General features: G+C 47.6%; 1 protein-coding gene across 3 annotated transcripts in view; it reads left to right on the top strand.

Moving 5' to 3' along the window:
* The window catches only part of LOC139382321 (stAR-related lipid transfer protein 13-like), a 123132-nt gene that overhangs the window by 90518 nt on the left and 14232 nt on the right, over positions 1 to 18382 (top strand). For all 3 annotated transcript variants that reach the window (XM_071126241.1, XM_071126239.1, XM_071126240.1), the window contains one exon: positions 13514 to 13585. In XM_071126241.1, the coding sequence (XP_070982342.1) occupies positions 13514 to 13585 (72 nt within the window). The remainder of the gene's footprint in view (positions 1 to 13513; positions 13586 to 18382) is intronic.

Genomic DNA, 18382 nt, shown 5'->3' with positions numbered 1-18382 from the left:
CAACTCCATACCAGAGTATGCAAGCGGAGCTGAGCTGGAGCGGAAATTTTACTGGAGCACAAGAGCGAGATTCCCAAAGGCTGGAGTGTCGGCCTTGTCGCCGGCTCCAAATTCGCGGCAGTAGCTCTCCAGTAGCGCTCCCTTCACGAATTCAGGACATGTCCGGCCCACCATGCATTTGTAGTCTACTTGTGTGCTGCAAAAGCCCCTTGCTTTAGCTACTGTTAAATCAAATTGAATTGTATTTGTCACATGCACAAGCCCTTAAGTGGTACACAAGCCCTTAACCAACAATGCAGTTTAAGAAATAGAGTTAAGAATAGATGTGCTAAATAAACTAAAGTAAAAAATTAAACACAATAGGATTACATAATAATAACGAGGCTATATACAGGGGCTACCGGTACCGAGTTAATGTGCGGAGGTGCAGGTAAGTCAAGGTAATTTTTGGTGCCTTCCTCTGACACCGCCTAGTATACAGGTCCTGGATGGCAGGAAGCTTGGCTCCACTGATATATTGGGCCATACACACTACCCTCTGTAGCTCCTTACGGTCGGATGCCGAGCAGTTGCCATATCAGGCGGCGATGCAACCTGCTCTCAATGGTGCAGCTGTAGAACCTTTTGAGGATCTGGGGACCCATGACAAATATTTTCAGTCTCCTTGGTGTGTTTGAACCATGATAGTTTGTTGGTGATGTGGACACCAAGGAACTTGAAACTCTTGACCTGCTCCACTACAGCCCTGTCTATATTAATGGGGGCCTGTTTGGCCCTCAGTTTCCTGTAGTCCACGATCATCTCCTTGCTACATTGAGGGAGAGGTTATTGTCCTGGCACCACACGGCCAGATCTCTGACCTTCTTCCTGTAGGCTGTCTCATCGTCGTCGATGATCAGGCCTACCGCTGTGTCGTCAGCAAACTTAATGATGGTGTTGGAGTCGTGCTTGTCCATGCTCTAGGGCAACGTTGTGCTCTAGGGCAACGTTGTCTAGATGGAATTTGTATTGGTGGTCCTGGCACCTGGACCTTTTTTGGAACACCATTATTTGTGTCTTACTGAGATTTACTGTCAGGGCCCAGGTCTGGCAGAATCTGTGCAGAAGATCTAGGTGCTGCTGTAGGCCCTCCTTGGTTGGGGACAGAAGCACCAGATCATCAGCAAACAGTAGATAATTGACTTCAGATTGTAGTAGGGTGAGGCCAGGTGCTGCAGACTGTTCTAGTGCCCTCGCCAATTCGTTGATATATATGTTGAAGAGGGTGGGGCTTAGGCTGCATCCCTGTTTCACCCCCTGGCACTGTGGAAATAAATGTGTGTTTTTTGCCAATTTTATCTGCACATTTGTTGTTTGTTTAGATGGATTTTAAAATATTGTATGTTTTTCCCCAACACCACTTTCGATCAATTTGTTTAGCAGGCCCTCTGGCCATTTGGTAAAAAGCCAATTTCACATTTGCTCTGTACATTGTTTTCGCTGAGGAAATGTACAAGTCTGCTGGTAATGATAATGCAGACGATTTTCCCAAGGTTGCTGTTGACGCATATCCCAAGGTCGTTATTGGGGTCAAATTTGTCTTTACTTTTGTGGATTGGGGTGACCAGTCCTTGTTTCCAAATATTGGGGAATATGCCAGAGCTGAGAATGATGTTAAAGAGTTTAAGTATAGCTAGTTGGAATTCGTAGTCTGTATATTTTATCATTTCATTTAGGATACCATCAACCCCACATGCCTTTTTGGGTTGGAAGGTTTTTATTTTGTCCAGTAGTATTCAATGTAATTGGAGAATCTAGTGGGTTCCGGTTTGTCTTTAATATTTCATTCTAAGATTTGTATTTGATAATGTATATGTTTTTGCTGTTTGTTCTTTGTTATAGAGCCAAAAAAATTGGAGAAGTGGTTTATCCATACATCTCCGTTTTGGATAGATAACTCTTTGTGTTGTTGTTTGTTTAGAGTTTTCCAGAAGTGGTTAGATTCTATGGATTCTTCAATTACATTGAGCTGATTTCTGACGTGCTCTTCCTTTTTTTTCCCTAGTGTGTTTCCGTATTGTTTTAGTGATTCACCATTGTGAAGTCTCTGTCTCTGTCTCTGTCTCTGTCTCTGTCTCTCTCTCTCTGTCTCTCTCTCTGTCTCTCTCTCTCTCTCTCTCTCTCTCTCTCTCTCTCTCTCTCTCTCTCTCATACACTCCCACTCTATCTCACTTGCCTCACATGGTGTTGGGTAGATTAGGAAAGGAAAGGGGGATACCTAGTCAGTTGTACAACTGAATGCCTTCAACTGAAATGTGTCTACCGCATTTAACCCAACCCCTCTGAATCAGAGAGGTGAGGGGGGCTGCCTTAATCGACATCCACGTCTTCGGCGCCCGAGGAACAGTAGGTTAACTGCCTAGCTCAGGGACAGAACAACAGATTTTTATCTTGTCAGCTGGGGGTTCAATCCAGCAACCTTTCGGTTACTGGCCCAACGCTCTAACTGCTAGGCTACCTGCCACCCCATTCCATGCCGCCCCTATCAGAACCCTCCTGGTAGAAAGTATTGAAGTATGGGCTGTGGTATGGGGGAATGAGTGGGTATTGTATGGGCTGTGGTACGGGGGCATGAGTGGGTATTGTATGGGCTGTGGTACGGGGGAATGAGGGGGTATTGTGTGGGCTGTGGTACGGGGGCATGAGGGGGTATTGTATTGAAGTATGGGCTGTGGTATGGGGGCATGAGGGGGTATTGTGTGGGCTGTGGTACGGGGGAATGAGTGGGTATTGTATGGGCTGTGGTACGGGGGAATGAGGTGGTATTGTGTGGAATGTGGTACGGGGGCATGAGGGGGTATTGTATGGGCTGTGGTACGGGGCATGAGGGGGTATTGTATTGAAGTATGGGCTGTGGTATGGGGGCATGAGGGGGTATTGTATTGAAGTATGGGCTGTGGTATGGGGGCATGAGGGGGTATTGTATTGAAGTATGGGCTGTGGTATGGGGGCATGAGGGGGTATTGTGTGTAGTGGTGGTGGAGAGGTATTAGGATGTAGCCCTGAGGGTGGCAAGAGGACCATGATGGAAACATGGGGGATGTTAATTAAAAATAGACCCACGTTGTTCCCACGACACTGGCAGAGTGACTTGGGGAATGAGCCTGAAGCCGGCGCTTGGAAGGGGGTAGGGGGTATGGGGAGGGTAAAGTGTACCAGCAGAACCTGGGGCTAGGCTATATTAATAATCCATCCACTGCCTCGCCAGCACTCTGCTAGGCTCTCACTGGACCTATTACTGCCTATTCCTGGCTCTGTGTACAACTACCTACGTACAACCAGTCACTTAGGGTCTCTCCATTGAGGCTACAGACTACTATTTAGAGACAACTACTTAAGCCTCAATTAGCTCTTCCTATTGTCCATGCACAATTGAACTCTGTTAGACAAGGAAAGACAGAGACAGGAGGAAATGTAGGCTTGTTTCAGACATGAGACATCTGTGGTGGTGGTTGTGGTTGACTAGAAGGGGCATATTGTTTCCTCCTGCCTGTCTGTCTGCCTCAGGCTGTTAATGTAAGGTAGTGTGATCACTGAGTAGGTGTTTCTGGTGTTATACTAAGGTAGTGTGATCATAATTGTGTGCAGCAGTAGTCTGTTTGTGACCAGGCTGCTGTCCCTCCTGAATCCTTCCCCAGGGCAGTCAGACAGACAGCAGGGGAGTATTGCCCTCAACTATTGTTTTCACAGCCACAGCTCTCGCTCGCTCTTTTTATCCATTCTTTATTTTTCTTTCTTTCTTTCTTTCTTTCTTTCTTTCTTTCTTTCTTTCTTTCTTTCTTTCTTTCTTTCTTTCTTTCTTTACTCTCTCTCTCTCTCTTTCACTCTCTTTCACTCTCTTTCACTCTCTTTCACTCTCTCTCTCTCTCTCACTCTCTCTCTCTCTCTCTCATGCACTAAATAGTAAATAGGGAGTAGGGTACCATTTGGGATGCTTTCTGAGGATCTAAGTAAGATTCATGGCTGCTGATTGTTGACGGTTTATGTCATGGTTTTATGTCATGCTTTGGTTTTCCCCACTTTAGCTGCCCACGGTTTTCCATTCCGTCGATTTGCTGGAAAAACATCTGGATCAAGAAACTCCCCCTCCACCCCGTCCTCCCTCTCCCTCCCCTTCCCGCCTCCTCCCTTACTCCCCCTCTAAATCTAACAATGTCCAGCTCTCTGGCTGTGTGACAGGGAGGAGGTGGTAGAGGGGTAAGATCTGGGATGAGTAAAGGATTCTCAAGCCACGGATCCAAACTATACTCTTTTTTTTTATGTAGCATTTGATTGTAGTGATGAGGTTTCATTGGGATTACGTCTTTGAAGAGAAAAGTCCCACATTGCACACAGGCATTGGTACGCACAGCTCCTGTTGCTTGGCTCCTGGCATGATGTTCTCTGCCAAAAATGTGCTGAGAGATGTAGTGGGCAGAGCTGGGTAGGAGGGTACCGGGGGGTAGGGTAGGGATAGAGGAGGGGTAGGGGAGGGGTAGAGGAGGGGTAGAAGAGGGGTAGGGGAGGGGTAGAGGAGGGGTAGGGGAGGGTTAGAGGAGGAGAGTGGTAGAGGAGGGGAGGGTAGAGGAGGGATAGAGGAGGGGTAGGGGAGGGAAGAGGATGGGGTAGGGGTAGGGGAGGGGAAGAGGAGGGGGGGTAGGGGAGGGGTAGAGGAGGGTAGAGGTAGAGGAGATGTAAAGGAGGGGAGGGTTAGAGGAGGACAGTGGTAGAGGAGGGGAGGGTAGAGGAGGGATAGAGGAGGAGTAGGGGAGGGAAGAGGAGGGATAGAGGAGGGGAGGGTAGAGGAGGGATAGAGGAGGGGTAGGGGAGGGAAGAGGAGGGTAGAGGAGGGGTAGGGGAGGGAAGAGGAGGGGGTGTAGGGGAGGGGTAGAGGAGGGTAGAGGTAGAGGAGACGTAGAGGAGGGGAGGGTAGAGGGGGGGTGGGGGAGGGAAGAGGAGGGTAGAGGAGGGATAGATGAGGGAAGAGGAGGGTAGAGGAGGGGTAGAGGAGGGAAGAGGAGGGGGGTAGGGGAGGGGTAGAGGAGGGTAGAGGTAGAGGAGGGGAGGGTAGAGGAGGGGTAGGGGAGGGTAGAGGAGGGATAGAGAGGGGAGTGGTAGAGGAGGGGAGGGTAGAGGAGGGATAGAGTAGGGGTGGGGTAGGGGAGGGAAGAGGAGGGTAGGGGAGGGGTAGGGGAGGGGTAGAGGAGGGAAGAGAAGGGGGGGTAGAAGAGAGGTAGAGGAGGGGAGGGTAGAGGAGGGGTAGGGGAGGGAAGAGGAGGGTAGAGGAGGGATAGGGGAGGGAAGAGGAGGGTAGAGGAGGGGTAGAGGTGGGATAGAGGAGGGGAGGGGTAGGGGAGGGGTAGAGGAGGGTAGAGGTAGAGGAGGGATAGAAGAGGGGAGTGGTAGAGGAGGGGAGGGTAGAGGAGGGATAGAGAAGGGTTAGGGGAGGGGAGGGGTAGGGATAGAGGAGGGGAGTGGTACAGGATGGGAGGGTAGAGGAGGGATAGAGGAGGGGCTCCTCTACCCTCCAAGATAGAGGAGGGGAGGGATAGAGGAGGGGAGGTGTAGAGGAGGGGAGAGGTAGAGTAGGGGTAGGGGAGGGGTAAAGGAGGGTAGAAGAGGGATAGAGATGGGGTAGAGGAGGGGTATAGGAGTAGAGAAGGGGATGGAGGAGGGGTAGAGGAGTAGAGGAGGAATGGAGGAGGGGTAGAGGAGGGATAGAGGGTACAAGGAGGGGAGAAGAGTGGGGAACAGCAGAAAGGGGTGGAGCTGGAGAGAGATCAGAGGGTGGCCACATGGCGGTTTGAGGGTAGATGGAAAGAGAGAGAGAGGGAGAGAGAGAGAAGGAGAAAAGGAGATGGGAGTGAGAAACAGGGATGTTTGGATGTGAAAGGGATCCGTAGAGATCAGTATCGCTCAGCAGCAGGTCGTGGTACTAGGGAGCTGGAATCTAACGTTACTTACTGCTGTGTGGGAAGAGGAGAACTAATACATCTGTAGAACCACATCATGACTGTATGATGAGGATAACCAGTGAGTAAACCACCATCTGTTTCTTACAGTCTGGTCATTACATAGTTGAGAATATTTGGGATTTTCTATTATCTTGGACTAATACAGGGAGCATTTGTCTCTCAAGAGTTACTCTTATTTCTTTAGAATGTAGACAAGTCTAGTGTAGTGATTGTATTTTTTAGTTTCATTAAATCATGTTGTATAGGTGTTGATCTACAGTTAACAGTATAACCAGTTAGCTTTGTTAACAACTTGTATCATTCCGGACTCTCATGCATCTCTGTCATGTTGTTGGCAGCCAACCAGGCAGGCAGGGTTAGGGTAATGATTAGGGCTTGTACTAGCAGGGTCAGCTCAACCCTCCACCAGCCACTCTCCAAGTCTGTATCCCTATGAACCCTGGTCAAATGTAGTGCACTATATTATTAGGGAATAGGGTGCCATTTGGGACACTACCAGGGAATGTTCCTATAAAGGGAATCTTGTTGCGCAAGAAGAGGAAGGAGCATCCCCTGTAGGGATAGGTTGGTCGGCCACACACACACCTTAGTAACACACCTACTTCTGGTGACCTTCCGGACCTTTGTCCCTCCACCGTGCTGGGTTTTATGTCATTTTGGCAATGCAACATTACACTGCACACAGTAACATGATTACACTGTACACAGTAACATGATTACACTGTACACAGTAACATGATTACACTGTACACAGTGTTACAGCCATGGTTGTGTAGTAACAGGCAGTTCTCGTCCTGGCTCGCTGCCAGACCTGGGGTACGTCCCAAATGGCACTCTATTTCCTATATAGTACACTACTTTTGATGGGCCCTGGTCAAAAGTAGTGCACTTACAGGCAATAGGGTGCTATTTGGGATGCAGTCCAGCCGTTTCTCCATGGAGGAAAGGAAAAGGGACTTTGGAACGTCAGTTGGATCAGAATGTCTCGAGATTGTGGAATTCCCAGATCGTATTCCCTGTTCTGTTCCCAACAGTCCCACCTCCAGCTGTGGGACAAAGAATGGAGCTGGAGGCACTCTCACCATGTGGTTTAGTAGAACAATAGGGCTCGACTGTACTCAGTACAATATACAACTGGCAGGACAGGCTAGTCGGAAGAGAGAGAAAGACCTGAACTCACAGAAAGTCTTAGTTATTTTACTTCTGTGACCTCTGATGCTGCTATCTTAAGACTAGTGACAGTGACTGGAGGCTTTCCTTTTCTATCACGTGTCCTTACAGCACTGCACTCAAAGACTTGTACGTAGATAGAGTTGAGCACGCTGATCCTTTGTTCCACTAAGAACTGTCTAGTTGGCCAGCTTAGTGTCAGTTATCTTTGCTGCTGGGAGATTTCTCATGTTGACTCAACCTGTGATGTGATCCTGTTATAGAGGTCTTTGGAATGATTAGTGATCTGACGTGAATGTAGAGGTAAACAAGGACGTTGTCATCCAGGGACCATCTCTCTGCATTCCAAATGGTACCCTAAACCCTTTATAGTGCACTACTTTTGACCAGATCCATATGGGCTCATAGAGCTCTGCTCAAAAGTCTTACACTATTTTTATTTATTTCATCTTTATTTAACTAGGTAGGTTAGTTGAGAACAAGTTCTCATTTACAATTGCGACCTGGCCAAGATAAAGCAAAGCAGTTTGACACATACAACAACACAGAGTTACATGTGGAAAAAAGCAAACATACAGTCAATAATACAGTAGAAAAATAAGTATATATACGATGTGAACAAATGAGGTGAGATAAGGGAGGTAAAGGCAAAAAAAAGGCCATGGTGGCAAAGTAAATACAATATAGCAAGTAAAACACTGGAATGGTAGATTTGCAGTGGAGGAATGTGCAAAGTAGAAATATAAATAATGGGGTGCAAAGGAGCAAAATAAATAAATAAATACAGTAGGGGAAGAGGTAGATGTTTGGGCTAAACTATAGATGGGCTATGTACAGGTGCAGTAATCTGTGAGCTGCTCTGACAGCTGGTGCTTAAAGCTAGTGAGGGAGATAAGTGTTTCCAGTTTCAGAGATTTTTGTAGTTCGTTCCAGTCATTGGCAGCAGAGAACTGGACGGAGAGGCGGCCAAAGGAAGAATTGGTTTTGGGGGTGACCAGAGAGATATACCTGCTGGAGCGCGTGCTACAGGTGGGTGCTGCTATGGTGACCAGCGAGCTGAGATAAGAGGGAACTTTACCTACCAGGGTCTTGTAGATGACCTGGAGCCAGTGGGTTTGGCGACAAGTATGAAGCGAGGGCCAGCCAACGAGAGCGTACAGGTCGCAGTGGTAGGTAGTATATGGGGCTTTGGTGACAAAACGGATGGCTATGTGATAGACTGCATCCAATTTATTGAGTAGGGTATTGGAGGCTATTTTGTAAATGACATCGCCAAAGTCGAGGATCGGTAGGATGGTCAGTTTTACGAGGGTATGTTTGGCAGCATGAGTGAAGGATCGGTTGAAGAGCATGCATTTAGTTTTTCTTGTATTTAAGAGCAGTTGGAGGCCACGGAAGGAGAGTTATAATGGCATTGAAGCTCGTCTGGAGGGTTGTTAATAACACAGTGTCCAAAGAAGGGCCAGAAGTATACAGAATGGTGTCGTCTGCGTAGAGGTGGATCAGAGACACACAAGCAGCAAGAGCGACATCATTGATGTATACAGAGAAGAGAGTTGGCCCAAGAATTGAACCCTGTGGCACCCCCATAGAGACTGCCAGAGGCCCAGACAACAGGCCCTCCGATTTGACACACTGAACTCTATCAGAGAAGTAGTTGGTGAACCAGGCGAGGCAATCATTTAAGAAACCAAGGCTATCAAGTCTGCCGATGAGGATGTGGTGATTGACAGAGTCGAAAGCCTTGTCCAGGTCGATGAATACGGCTGCACAGTATTGTCTCTTATCGATGGCGGTTAAGATATCGTTTAGGACCTTGAGCGTGGCTGAGGTGCACCCATGACCAGCTCTGAAACCAGATTGCATAGCGGAGAAGGTGCGGTGGGATTCGAAATGGTTGGTAATCTGTTTGTTGACTTGGCTTTCAAAGACCTTAGAAAGGCAGGGTGGGATAGATATAGGTCTGTAGCAGTTTGGGTCAAGAGTGTCCCCCCCTTTGAAGAGGGGGATGACCGCAGCTGCTTTCCAATCTTTGGGAATCTCAGATGACACGAAAGAGAGGTTGAACAGGCTATTAATAGGGGTGGCAACAATTTCGGCAGATAATTTTTGAAAGAAAGGGTCCTGATTGTCTAGCCTGGCTGATTTGTAGGGGTCCAGGTTTTGCAGCTCTTTCAGAACATCAGCTGACTGGATTTGGGAGAAGGAGAAATGGGGAAGGCTTGGGCGAGTTGCTGTGGGGGGTACAGTGCTGTTGACCGGGGTAGGGGTAGCCAGGTGGAAAGCATGGCCAGCTGTAGAAAAATGCTTATTGAAATTCTCAATTATAGTTGATTTATCGGTGGTGACAGAGTTTCCTATCCTCAGTGCAGTGGGCAGCTGGAAGGAGGTGTTCTTATTCTCCATGGACTTTACAGTGTCCCAGAACGTTTTTGAGTTTGTGTTGCAGGAAGCAGATTTCTGCTTGAAAAAGCTAGCCTTGGCTATTATAACTGCCTATGTATATTGGTTTCTAACTTCCCTGAAAAGTTGCATATCACGGGGGCTGTTCGATGCTAATGCAGAACGCCATAGGCTGTTTTTGTGTTGGTTAAGGGCAGTCAGGTCTGGAGAGAACCAAGGGCTATATCTGCTCCTGGTTCTAAATTTCTTGAATGGGGCATGCTTATTTAAGGCGTTTAAAAAAAAAATAACCAGGCATCCTCTACTAACAGGATGAGGTCAATATCCTTTCAGGATACCTGGGCCTGGTCGATTAGAAAGGCCTGTTTGTTGAAGTGTTTTAGGGAGCTTTTGACAGTGATGAGTGGAGGTCGCTTGACCGCTGGCCCATTACGGATGTAGGCAATGAGGCAGTGATCGCTGAGATCTTGGTTGAAAACAGCAGAGGGCAAGTTGGTTAGGATGATATCTATGAGGGTGCCCGTGTTTACGGCTTTGGGGTGGTACCTGGTAGGTTCATTGATAATTTGTGTGAGATTGAGGGCATCAAGCTTAGATTGCAGTATGGTAGGGAATAGGTTGACATTTGGTACACACACTCTCCCTCTGGGAACTGTTAATATTTATTCAGTTGGTGGTCTGACCTGTCGGTCTGTGGACCAAAGTCACTAGTCATTGACATGTAGACACAGCGCTGTAATAACACAGGTTAGTCACAAAACAGGTTAGTCAAAACACAGGTGAGTCACAAAGCAAATGGTCTCTGTGTTTGAGAGAGGAGTGGGTTATAGTATAGCCACAGAGCGGGGGTTGGAGAAAGGTGTGGTACAGACAGGACAGATTAAGTTTCAGTGGAAGGTTATCTCTGTCACAGACAGTTCTGTATGGAGACCCAGAACAGACATACCACCCTGCATCCCACTGCTGGCTTGCTTCTGATGCTAAGCAGGGTTGGTCCTGGTCAGTCCCTGGATGGGAGAGCAGATGCTGCTGGAAGTGGTGTTGGAGGGCCAGTAGGAGGCACCTTTTCCTCTGGTCTAAAAACATTTAAATATCCCAATACCCCATGGCAGTGATTGGGGACATTGCCCTGTGTAGGGTTCTGTCTTTTGGATGGGACGTTAAACAGGTGCCCTGACTCTCTGTGGTCACTAAAGATCCCATGGCACTTATCGTAAGAGTTAACCCTGATGTCCTGGCTAAATTCCCAATCTGGTCTTCATACTGTTCCATCATGGCCACCTAATCATCCCCAGTTTACAATTGGCTGATTTATCCCCTCCTCTCCCCTGTAACTATTCCCCAGGTTGTTGTTGTAAATGAGAACATGTACTCAGTCAACTTACCTGGTAAAATAAGGGTAAAAAAAACTAAACATGCTGTGATACCTGTTTGGAGTGGAGTGGTCCTCTGTCCTCTTTATCTACACCAGACATATTGTTGAGGTGACTGTCGATGGATATGGGCTGAGGGATGTTCCCATTGTGTTGATCTACAATGATATTAATAACACTAGCTGTGATCTAGTCAGTCTACACACCAACGTACCTGGAGTAGACTGCTTCACTGCACAAGACTATTGTAGCAGCTTCACTGTGGAGTTGGGATCATATTGGAACAGGAGGACAGGTTCTATAACAGACTTCCATATACAATCTGGACTGTCTATGTCTGTAGTGCCAGGCTCGGGTAGTTGAGAATATTTTTGTTCATAGTACATGGAAAATAAAGGGAAAGTTTATATTGTTTTTATTTTACTAGATCATCTTCTAGTAACCTATTGCTTTTGTAGTGAGAGTGGTGTTTTGGCTGAGAAGTGAGAGGAGTGAGAGGGGTCTGGTGTGTAAGTTGAGGAGTGATAGAGGAGTGAGACTGAGAGAGAAGTGACAGGAGTAAGTGAGAGTGAGAGAGGAGAGAGTGAGAGAGGAGGGAGAGGGGTCTGTTCTGTTAGTTAGACGAGAGAGGTCTGTCTGCTTCCTTACATGTGGGTCAGGAGCTCGGAACCAGAGAGGGGATGTCACCCCTCAGGTGTCAGCATGGTCAGGTCATGATCCCACCACAGGGGTCACTGCTTGGGGTCACCTGTAGGGGACAGGGTTAGGGTTAGGACAGGACAGCTGCTCTGTCAGGAGGCTGCCTGGACACTTAAATTCAGGTTGTGTTGCAGCCCCAGTCCCTTTGATTATTGTGCTGACCACCATATACACCACATGACCAAAGGTATGTGGACAACTGCTCGTTGAACATCTCATTCCAAAATCGTGGGCATTAATATGGATTTGCTCCCCCCTTTGCTGCTATAACAGCCTCCACTCTTTTGGGAAGGCTTTCCACTAGATGTTGGAACATTGTTGCGGGGACTTTCTTCCAATTCAGCCACATTAGTGCATAAGTGAGGTTGGGCACTGATGTTGGGCGATTAGGCCTGGCTCGCAGTCGGAGTTCCAATTCATTCCAAACATGTTTGATGGAGTCTGTGCAGGCCAGTCAAGTTATTCCTCCTGCACCAACCGTTCTCCTGGCATACACCAAACCCAGATTAGTCCGTCGGACTGCCAGATGGTGAAGCGTGATTCATCACTCCAGAGAACGCCTTTCCACTGGTCCAGAGTCCAATAGTGGTGGGTTTTACACCACTCCAGCCAACACTTGGCATTGCTTATGGTGTTCTTAGGCTTGTATGCAGCTGCTCGGCCATGGAAACCCATTTCATGAAGCTCCCAATGAACAGGTCTTGTGCTGATGTTGCTACCAGAGGCAGTTGAAACTGAGAACAGATGATTTTTACACGCTACGCGCTTCAGAACTCGGCGGTCCGGTTGTGAGCTTGTGTGGCCTACCACTTTTTGGCTGAGCCGTTGTTGCTCCAATACATTTCGACTTCACAATAACAGCACTTACAGTTGACTGGGACAGCTCTAGTAGGGCAGAAATCTGACGAACTGACTTGTTGGAAAGGAAGCATCCTATGACGGTGCCAGATGGAAAGTCACTGAGCTCTTCAGTAAGGTAATCTTTTATGGAGATTGCATGGCTGTGTGCTCCATTTTATATACCTGTCATCAATGGGTGTGGCTGAAAAAGCCGAACCTACTAATTTGAAGGGGTGTCCACACATTTTGTATAGTGTATCTAGTGAACATAAGACTGTCAGTCCAGGACAGTTTGATCTGCTGGCCTTGCTTTGCTATGATATCTATATTTAGCATGATTTGTAGATTTCTTCTGTTTGAGAAGTCTAATCTTTTGTAAAACTCAGATAAAAAATACACACAACAAACATGGGGTGTTGAGACAATAAAAATGATAGATATGACGTTTAAAGGTGCAGTTCTAGAAAAACATATCCCATGTCTTCCTGTGCTGATGCCTCTGCTGTCCAGCAGTGCATCCTGACTTCTTTCACCCCTCCCAGAGCTTTGTGGTCAGGTTATAGAGCTCAAATCCAAGCTGGAAGTGTTAGAAACTTAGAGACCAGACCTCAGATAGTCACAAGGTTTTGTTGTCGGTCTACCTGAGGGACCAACTATCTATCACCTTAGTTCAAGTTCAACTTTTATTGTTACATTCAGTACTGTGAAACATTTAGCTGACATACTATCTAACAGCTTTATGGTTTCAATCTCAACTCTGTTTCTGTTTTTGTTCTTCCAAGAGAACAGCCTTCCATGGTGAGTGCTGCTGGTTGCTTATAGTCGTCATAAAGGCATTTGACAGGCTGTATTTTTGTTGTTGTTGACAAAAAACATTTGGACAAATGGATGGATTTTCCTCCCATAATTGATAAAACACAAAAGTTCAATTGTTCAGTGAAACAGTGAATACCCCCTACCCACCACTCCGTGTTGGACATAATGTTTATTGTTGTTAGTCTGAATGACAATAAATGTTTTCTTGTTCTGTTTCAGAACTCGAGGCGAAGGAGGCGTGTGATTGGCTACGAGCGGCAGGATTCCCCCAATACGCCCAGCTCTTTGAAGGTAATAAACTCAATCACCCAATAATACACCAGAACAATGCAACGATGGCATGTGCACACACACACACACACACACACACACACACACACACACACACACACACAATAAAGTCATAACAGACTATAAAACAAACGGTAGTTTTATTTTGAAACATAACATCCATTGTGAAATGAACTACTGTTGATTTTAGCTTTGTCTAGAATTTCATTGTATACTGTAGCATTAAGATTTCCCTTCACTGGAACTAAGGGGCTGTGCCCGAACCATTAAAAACAGCCCCAGGCCATTATTCCTCCACCAAACTTTACAGATGGAACTATTTACAGTTGGAACATTCGAGTTATTATGCTGACGTTGCTTCCAGAGGCATTTTGGAACTCGATAGTGAGTTATGGAACCGAGGACAGATGATTCTAACACACTACACGCTTCAGCACTCGGTGGTCCCGTTCTGTGAGCTTGTGTGTCCTACCACTTCGTGGCTGAGCCGTTGTTGCACCAATACATTTCCACATCACAATAACAGCACTTACAGTTGACTGGGGCAGTTCTAGCAAGGCAGAAATCTGACGAACTGACTTGTTGGAAAGGATGCATCCTATGACGGTGCCACGTTGAACTTCACTGAGCTCTTCAATAAGGCCATTCTATTGCCAATTTTTGTCTATGGAGGTGCATGGCTGTATGCTCGACTTCATACACCTGTCAGAAATGAGTTTGAATATGAGGAGTGAATCATCTGGCACAGTCTGGCTTCCTCTTACACTGCCCAGCCCTACCCAACCCAACCCTGTCCCATGTCGTGTCCTTTCCATTCCTCTCCTACGCTCTCATGTCCTCTCCTCTCATGTCTTCTCCTCTCCTCTTATGTCCTCCCCAATCATGTCCTCTCCTCTCTTCTCATGTCCTCTCCTCTCATGTCCTCTCCTCTCCTCTTATGTCCTCTCCTCTTATGTCCTCTCCAATCATGCCCTCTCCTCTCCTCTCATGTCCTCTCCTCTTCTATTATGTCCTCTCCTCTCCTCTCATGTCCTCTCCTCTCCTCTCATGTCCTCTCCTCTCCTCTTATGTCCTCTCCTCTCATGTCTTCTCCACTCCTCTCATGTCCTCTCCTCTTATGTCCTCTCCTCTTATGTCCCTCCTCTCATGTCCCTCCTCTCATGTCATCTCCTCTCCTCTTATGTCCCTCCTCTCATGTCCTCTCCTCTCCTCTTATGTCCTCTCCAATCATGTCCTCTCCTCTCCTCTCATGTCTTCTCCTCTCCTCTCATGTCCTCTCCTCTCCTCTTATGTCCTCTCCTCTTATGTCCTCTCCTCTTATGTCCCTCCTCTCATGTCCTCTCCTCTCCTTTTATGTCCTCTCCAATCATGTCCTCTCCTCTCCTCTCATGTCTTCTCCTCTCCTCTCATGTCCTCTCCTCTCCTCTTATGTCCCTCCTCTCATGTCCTCTCCTCTCCTCTTATGTCCTCTCCTCTTATGTCCTCTCCTCTTATGTCCCTCCTCTCATGTCCTCTCCTCTCCTCTTATGTCCTCTCCTCTTATGTCCCTCCTCTCATGTCCTCTCCTCTCCTCTTATGTCCTCTCCTCTTATGTCCTCTCCAATCATGTCCTCTCCTCTCCTCTCATGTCCTCTCCTCTTCTATTATGTCCTCTCCTATCCATTCATGTCCTCTCCTCTCCTCTTATGTCCTCTCCTCTTATGTCCCTCCTCTCATGTCCTCTCCTCTTCTATTATGTCCTCTCCTCTCCAATCATGTCCTCTCCTCTTATGTCCCTCCTCTCATGTCCCTCCTGTCATGTCCTCTCCTCTCCTCTTATGTCCCTCCTCTCATGTCATCTCCTCTCCTCTTATGTCCTCTCCAATCATGTCCTCTCCTCTCCTCTCATGTCTTCTCCTCTCCTCTCATGTCCTCTCCTCTCCTCTTATGTCCTTTCATCTTATGTCCCTCCTCTCATGTCCTCTCCTCTCTTCTTATGTCCTCTCCTCTTGTGTCCTCTCCTCTCCATTAATGTCCTCTCCTCTCCTCTAATGTCCTCTCCTCTTATGTCCCTCCTCTCATGTCCTCTCCTCTTCTATTATGTCCTCTCCTCTTATGTCCCTCCTCTCATGTCCTCTCCTCTCCTCTTATGTCCTCTCCTCTTATGTCCCTCCTCTCATGTCCTCTCCTCTCCTCTTATGTCCTCTCCTCTTATGTCCTCTCCAATCATGTCCTCTCCTCTCCTCTCATGTCCTCTCCTCTTCTATTATGTCCTCTCCTATCCATTCATGTCCTCTCCTCTCCTCTTATGTCCTCTCCTCTTATGTCCCTCCTCTCATGTCCTCTCCTCTTCTATTATGTCCTCTCCTCTCCAATCATGTCCTCTCCTCTTATGTCCCTCCTCTCATGTCCCTCCTGTCATGTCCTCTCCTCTCCTCTTATGTCCCTCCTCTCATGTCCTCTCCTCTCCTCTTATGTCCTCTCCAATCATCTCCTCTCCTCTCCTCTTATGTCCCTCCTCTCATGTCCTCTCCTCTCCTCTTATGTCCTCTCCAAGCATGTCCTCTCCTCTCCTCTCATATCTTCTCCTCTCCTCTCATGTCCTCTCCTCTCCCCTTATGTCCTCTCCTTTTATGTCCCTCCTCTCATGTTCTCTCCTCTCCTCTTATGTCCTCTCCTCTTATGTCCCTCCTCTCATGTCCCTCCTGTCATGTCCTCTCCTCTCCTCTTATGTCCCTCCTCTCATGTCCTCTCCTCTCCTATTATGTCCTCTCCAATCATGTCCTCTCCTCTCCTCTCATGTCTTCTCCTCTCCTCTCATGTCCTCTCCTCTCCTCTTATGTCCTTTCCTCTTATGTCCCTCCACTCATGTCCTCTCCTCTCTTCTTATGTCCTCTCCTCTTGTGTCCTCTCCTCTCCATTCATGTCCTCTCCTCTCCTCTAATGTCCTCTCCTCTTATGTCCCTCCTCTCATGTCCTCTCCTCTTCTATTATGTCCTCTCCTCTCCAATCATCTCCTCTCCTCTCCTCTTATGTCCCTCATCTCATGTCCTCTCCTCTCCTCTTATGTCCTCTCCAAGCATGTCCTCTCCTCTCCTCTCATGTCTTCTCCTCTCCTCTCATATCCTCTCCTCTCCCCTTATGTTCTCTCCTCTTATGTCCCTCCTCTCATGTCCTCTCCTCTCCTCTTATGTCCTCTCCTCTTATGACCTTTCTCTCATGTACTCTCCTCTCCTCTTATGTCCTCTCCCCTTATGTCCTCTCCTCTTATTTCCCTCCTCTCATGTCCTCTCCTCTCCTCTTATGTCCTCTCCTCTTATGTCCCTCCTCTCATGTCCTCGGCTCTCCTCTTATGTCCTCTCCTTTTATGTCCTCTCCAATCATGTCCTCTCCTCTCCTCTCATGTCCTCTCCTCTTATGTCCATCCTCTCATGTCCTCTCCTCTCCTCTTATGTCCTCTCCTCTTATGTCTTCTCCTCTTATGTCCCTCCTCTCATGTCCTCTCCTCTCCTCTTATGTCCTCTCCTCTTATGTCCTCTCCAATCATGTCCTCTCCTCTCCTCTCATGTCCTCTCCTCTTATGTCCATCCTCTCATGTCCTCTCCTCTCCTCTTATGTCCTCTCCTCTTATGTCCTCTCCAATCATGTCCTCTCCTCTCATGTCCTCTCCTCTTCTATTATGTCCTCTCCTCTCCAATCATGTCCTCTCCTCTCCAATCATGTCCTCTCCTCTTATGTTCCTCCTCTCCTCTTATGTCCTCTCCTCTCATGTCATCTCCTCTCCTCTCATGTCCTCTCCTCTCATGTCCTCTCCTAACATGTCTTCTCCTCTCATGTCCTCTCCTCTCCTCTCATGTCCCCTCCTCTCATGTCCTCTCCTATCATGTCCTCTCCTCTCATGTCCTCTCCTCTCTTCTCATGCCTTCTCCTCTCCTCTTATGTCCTCTTGTCTCATGTCCTCTCCTCTCCTCTTATGTCCTCTCCTCTCATGTTCTCTCCTCTTATGTCCTCTCTTCTCATGTCCTATCCTCTCCTCTCATGTCCTCTCCTCATGTCCTCTCCTATCATGTCCTCTCCTCTCCTCTCATGTCTTCTCCTCTCCTCTTATATCCTCTCCTCTCATGTCCTCTCCTTTCCTCTTATGTCCTCTCTTCTCATGTCCTGTCCTCTCCTCTCATGTCCTCTTCTATTATGTCCTCTCTTCTCGTGTCCTCTCCTCTCCCCTCCTCTCATGTCCTATTATCTCAGGTCCTCTCCTATCCTCTCATGTCCTCTCCTCTCCTCTCCTCTCATGACCTCTCCTCTCCTCTTATGTCCTCTCCTCTTATGTTCCTCCTCTCCTCTTATGTCCTCTCCTCTCATGTCCTCTTCTCTCCTCTCATGCCCTCTCCTCTCATGTCCTCTCCTAACATGTCCTCTCCTCTCATGTCCTCTCCTCTCCTCTCATGTCCTCTCCTCTCATGTCCTCTCCTATCATGTCCTCTCCTCTCATGTCCTCTCCTCTCTTTTCATGCCTTCTCCTCTCCTCTTATGTCCTCTTGTCTCATGTCCTCTCCTCTTATGTCCTCTCCTCTCATGTTCTCTCCTCTTATGTCCTCTCTTCTCATGTCCTATCCTCTCCTCATGTCCTCTCCTATCATGTCCTCTCCTCTCCTCTCATGTCTTCTCCTCTCCTCTTATGTCCTCTCCTCTCATGTCGTCTCCTTTCCTCTTATGTCCTCTCTTCTCATGTCCTGTCCTCTCCTCTCATGTCCTCTTCTATTATGTCCTCTCTTCTCATGTCCTCTCCTCTCCCCTCCTCTCATGTCCTATCATCTC

The sequence above is a fragment of the Oncorhynchus clarkii genome, chromosome 24 (assembly GCF_045791955.1).
Source record: "Oncorhynchus clarkii lewisi isolate Uvic-CL-2024 chromosome 24, UVic_Ocla_1.0, whole genome shotgun sequence".
Classification (NCBI taxonomy): domain Eukaryota; kingdom Metazoa; phylum Chordata; class Actinopteri; order Salmoniformes; family Salmonidae; genus Oncorhynchus; species Oncorhynchus clarkii.
The sequence above is the reverse complement of the archived record's forward strand: the minus strand, read 5'-3'. Positions and strand labels throughout refer to the sequence as shown.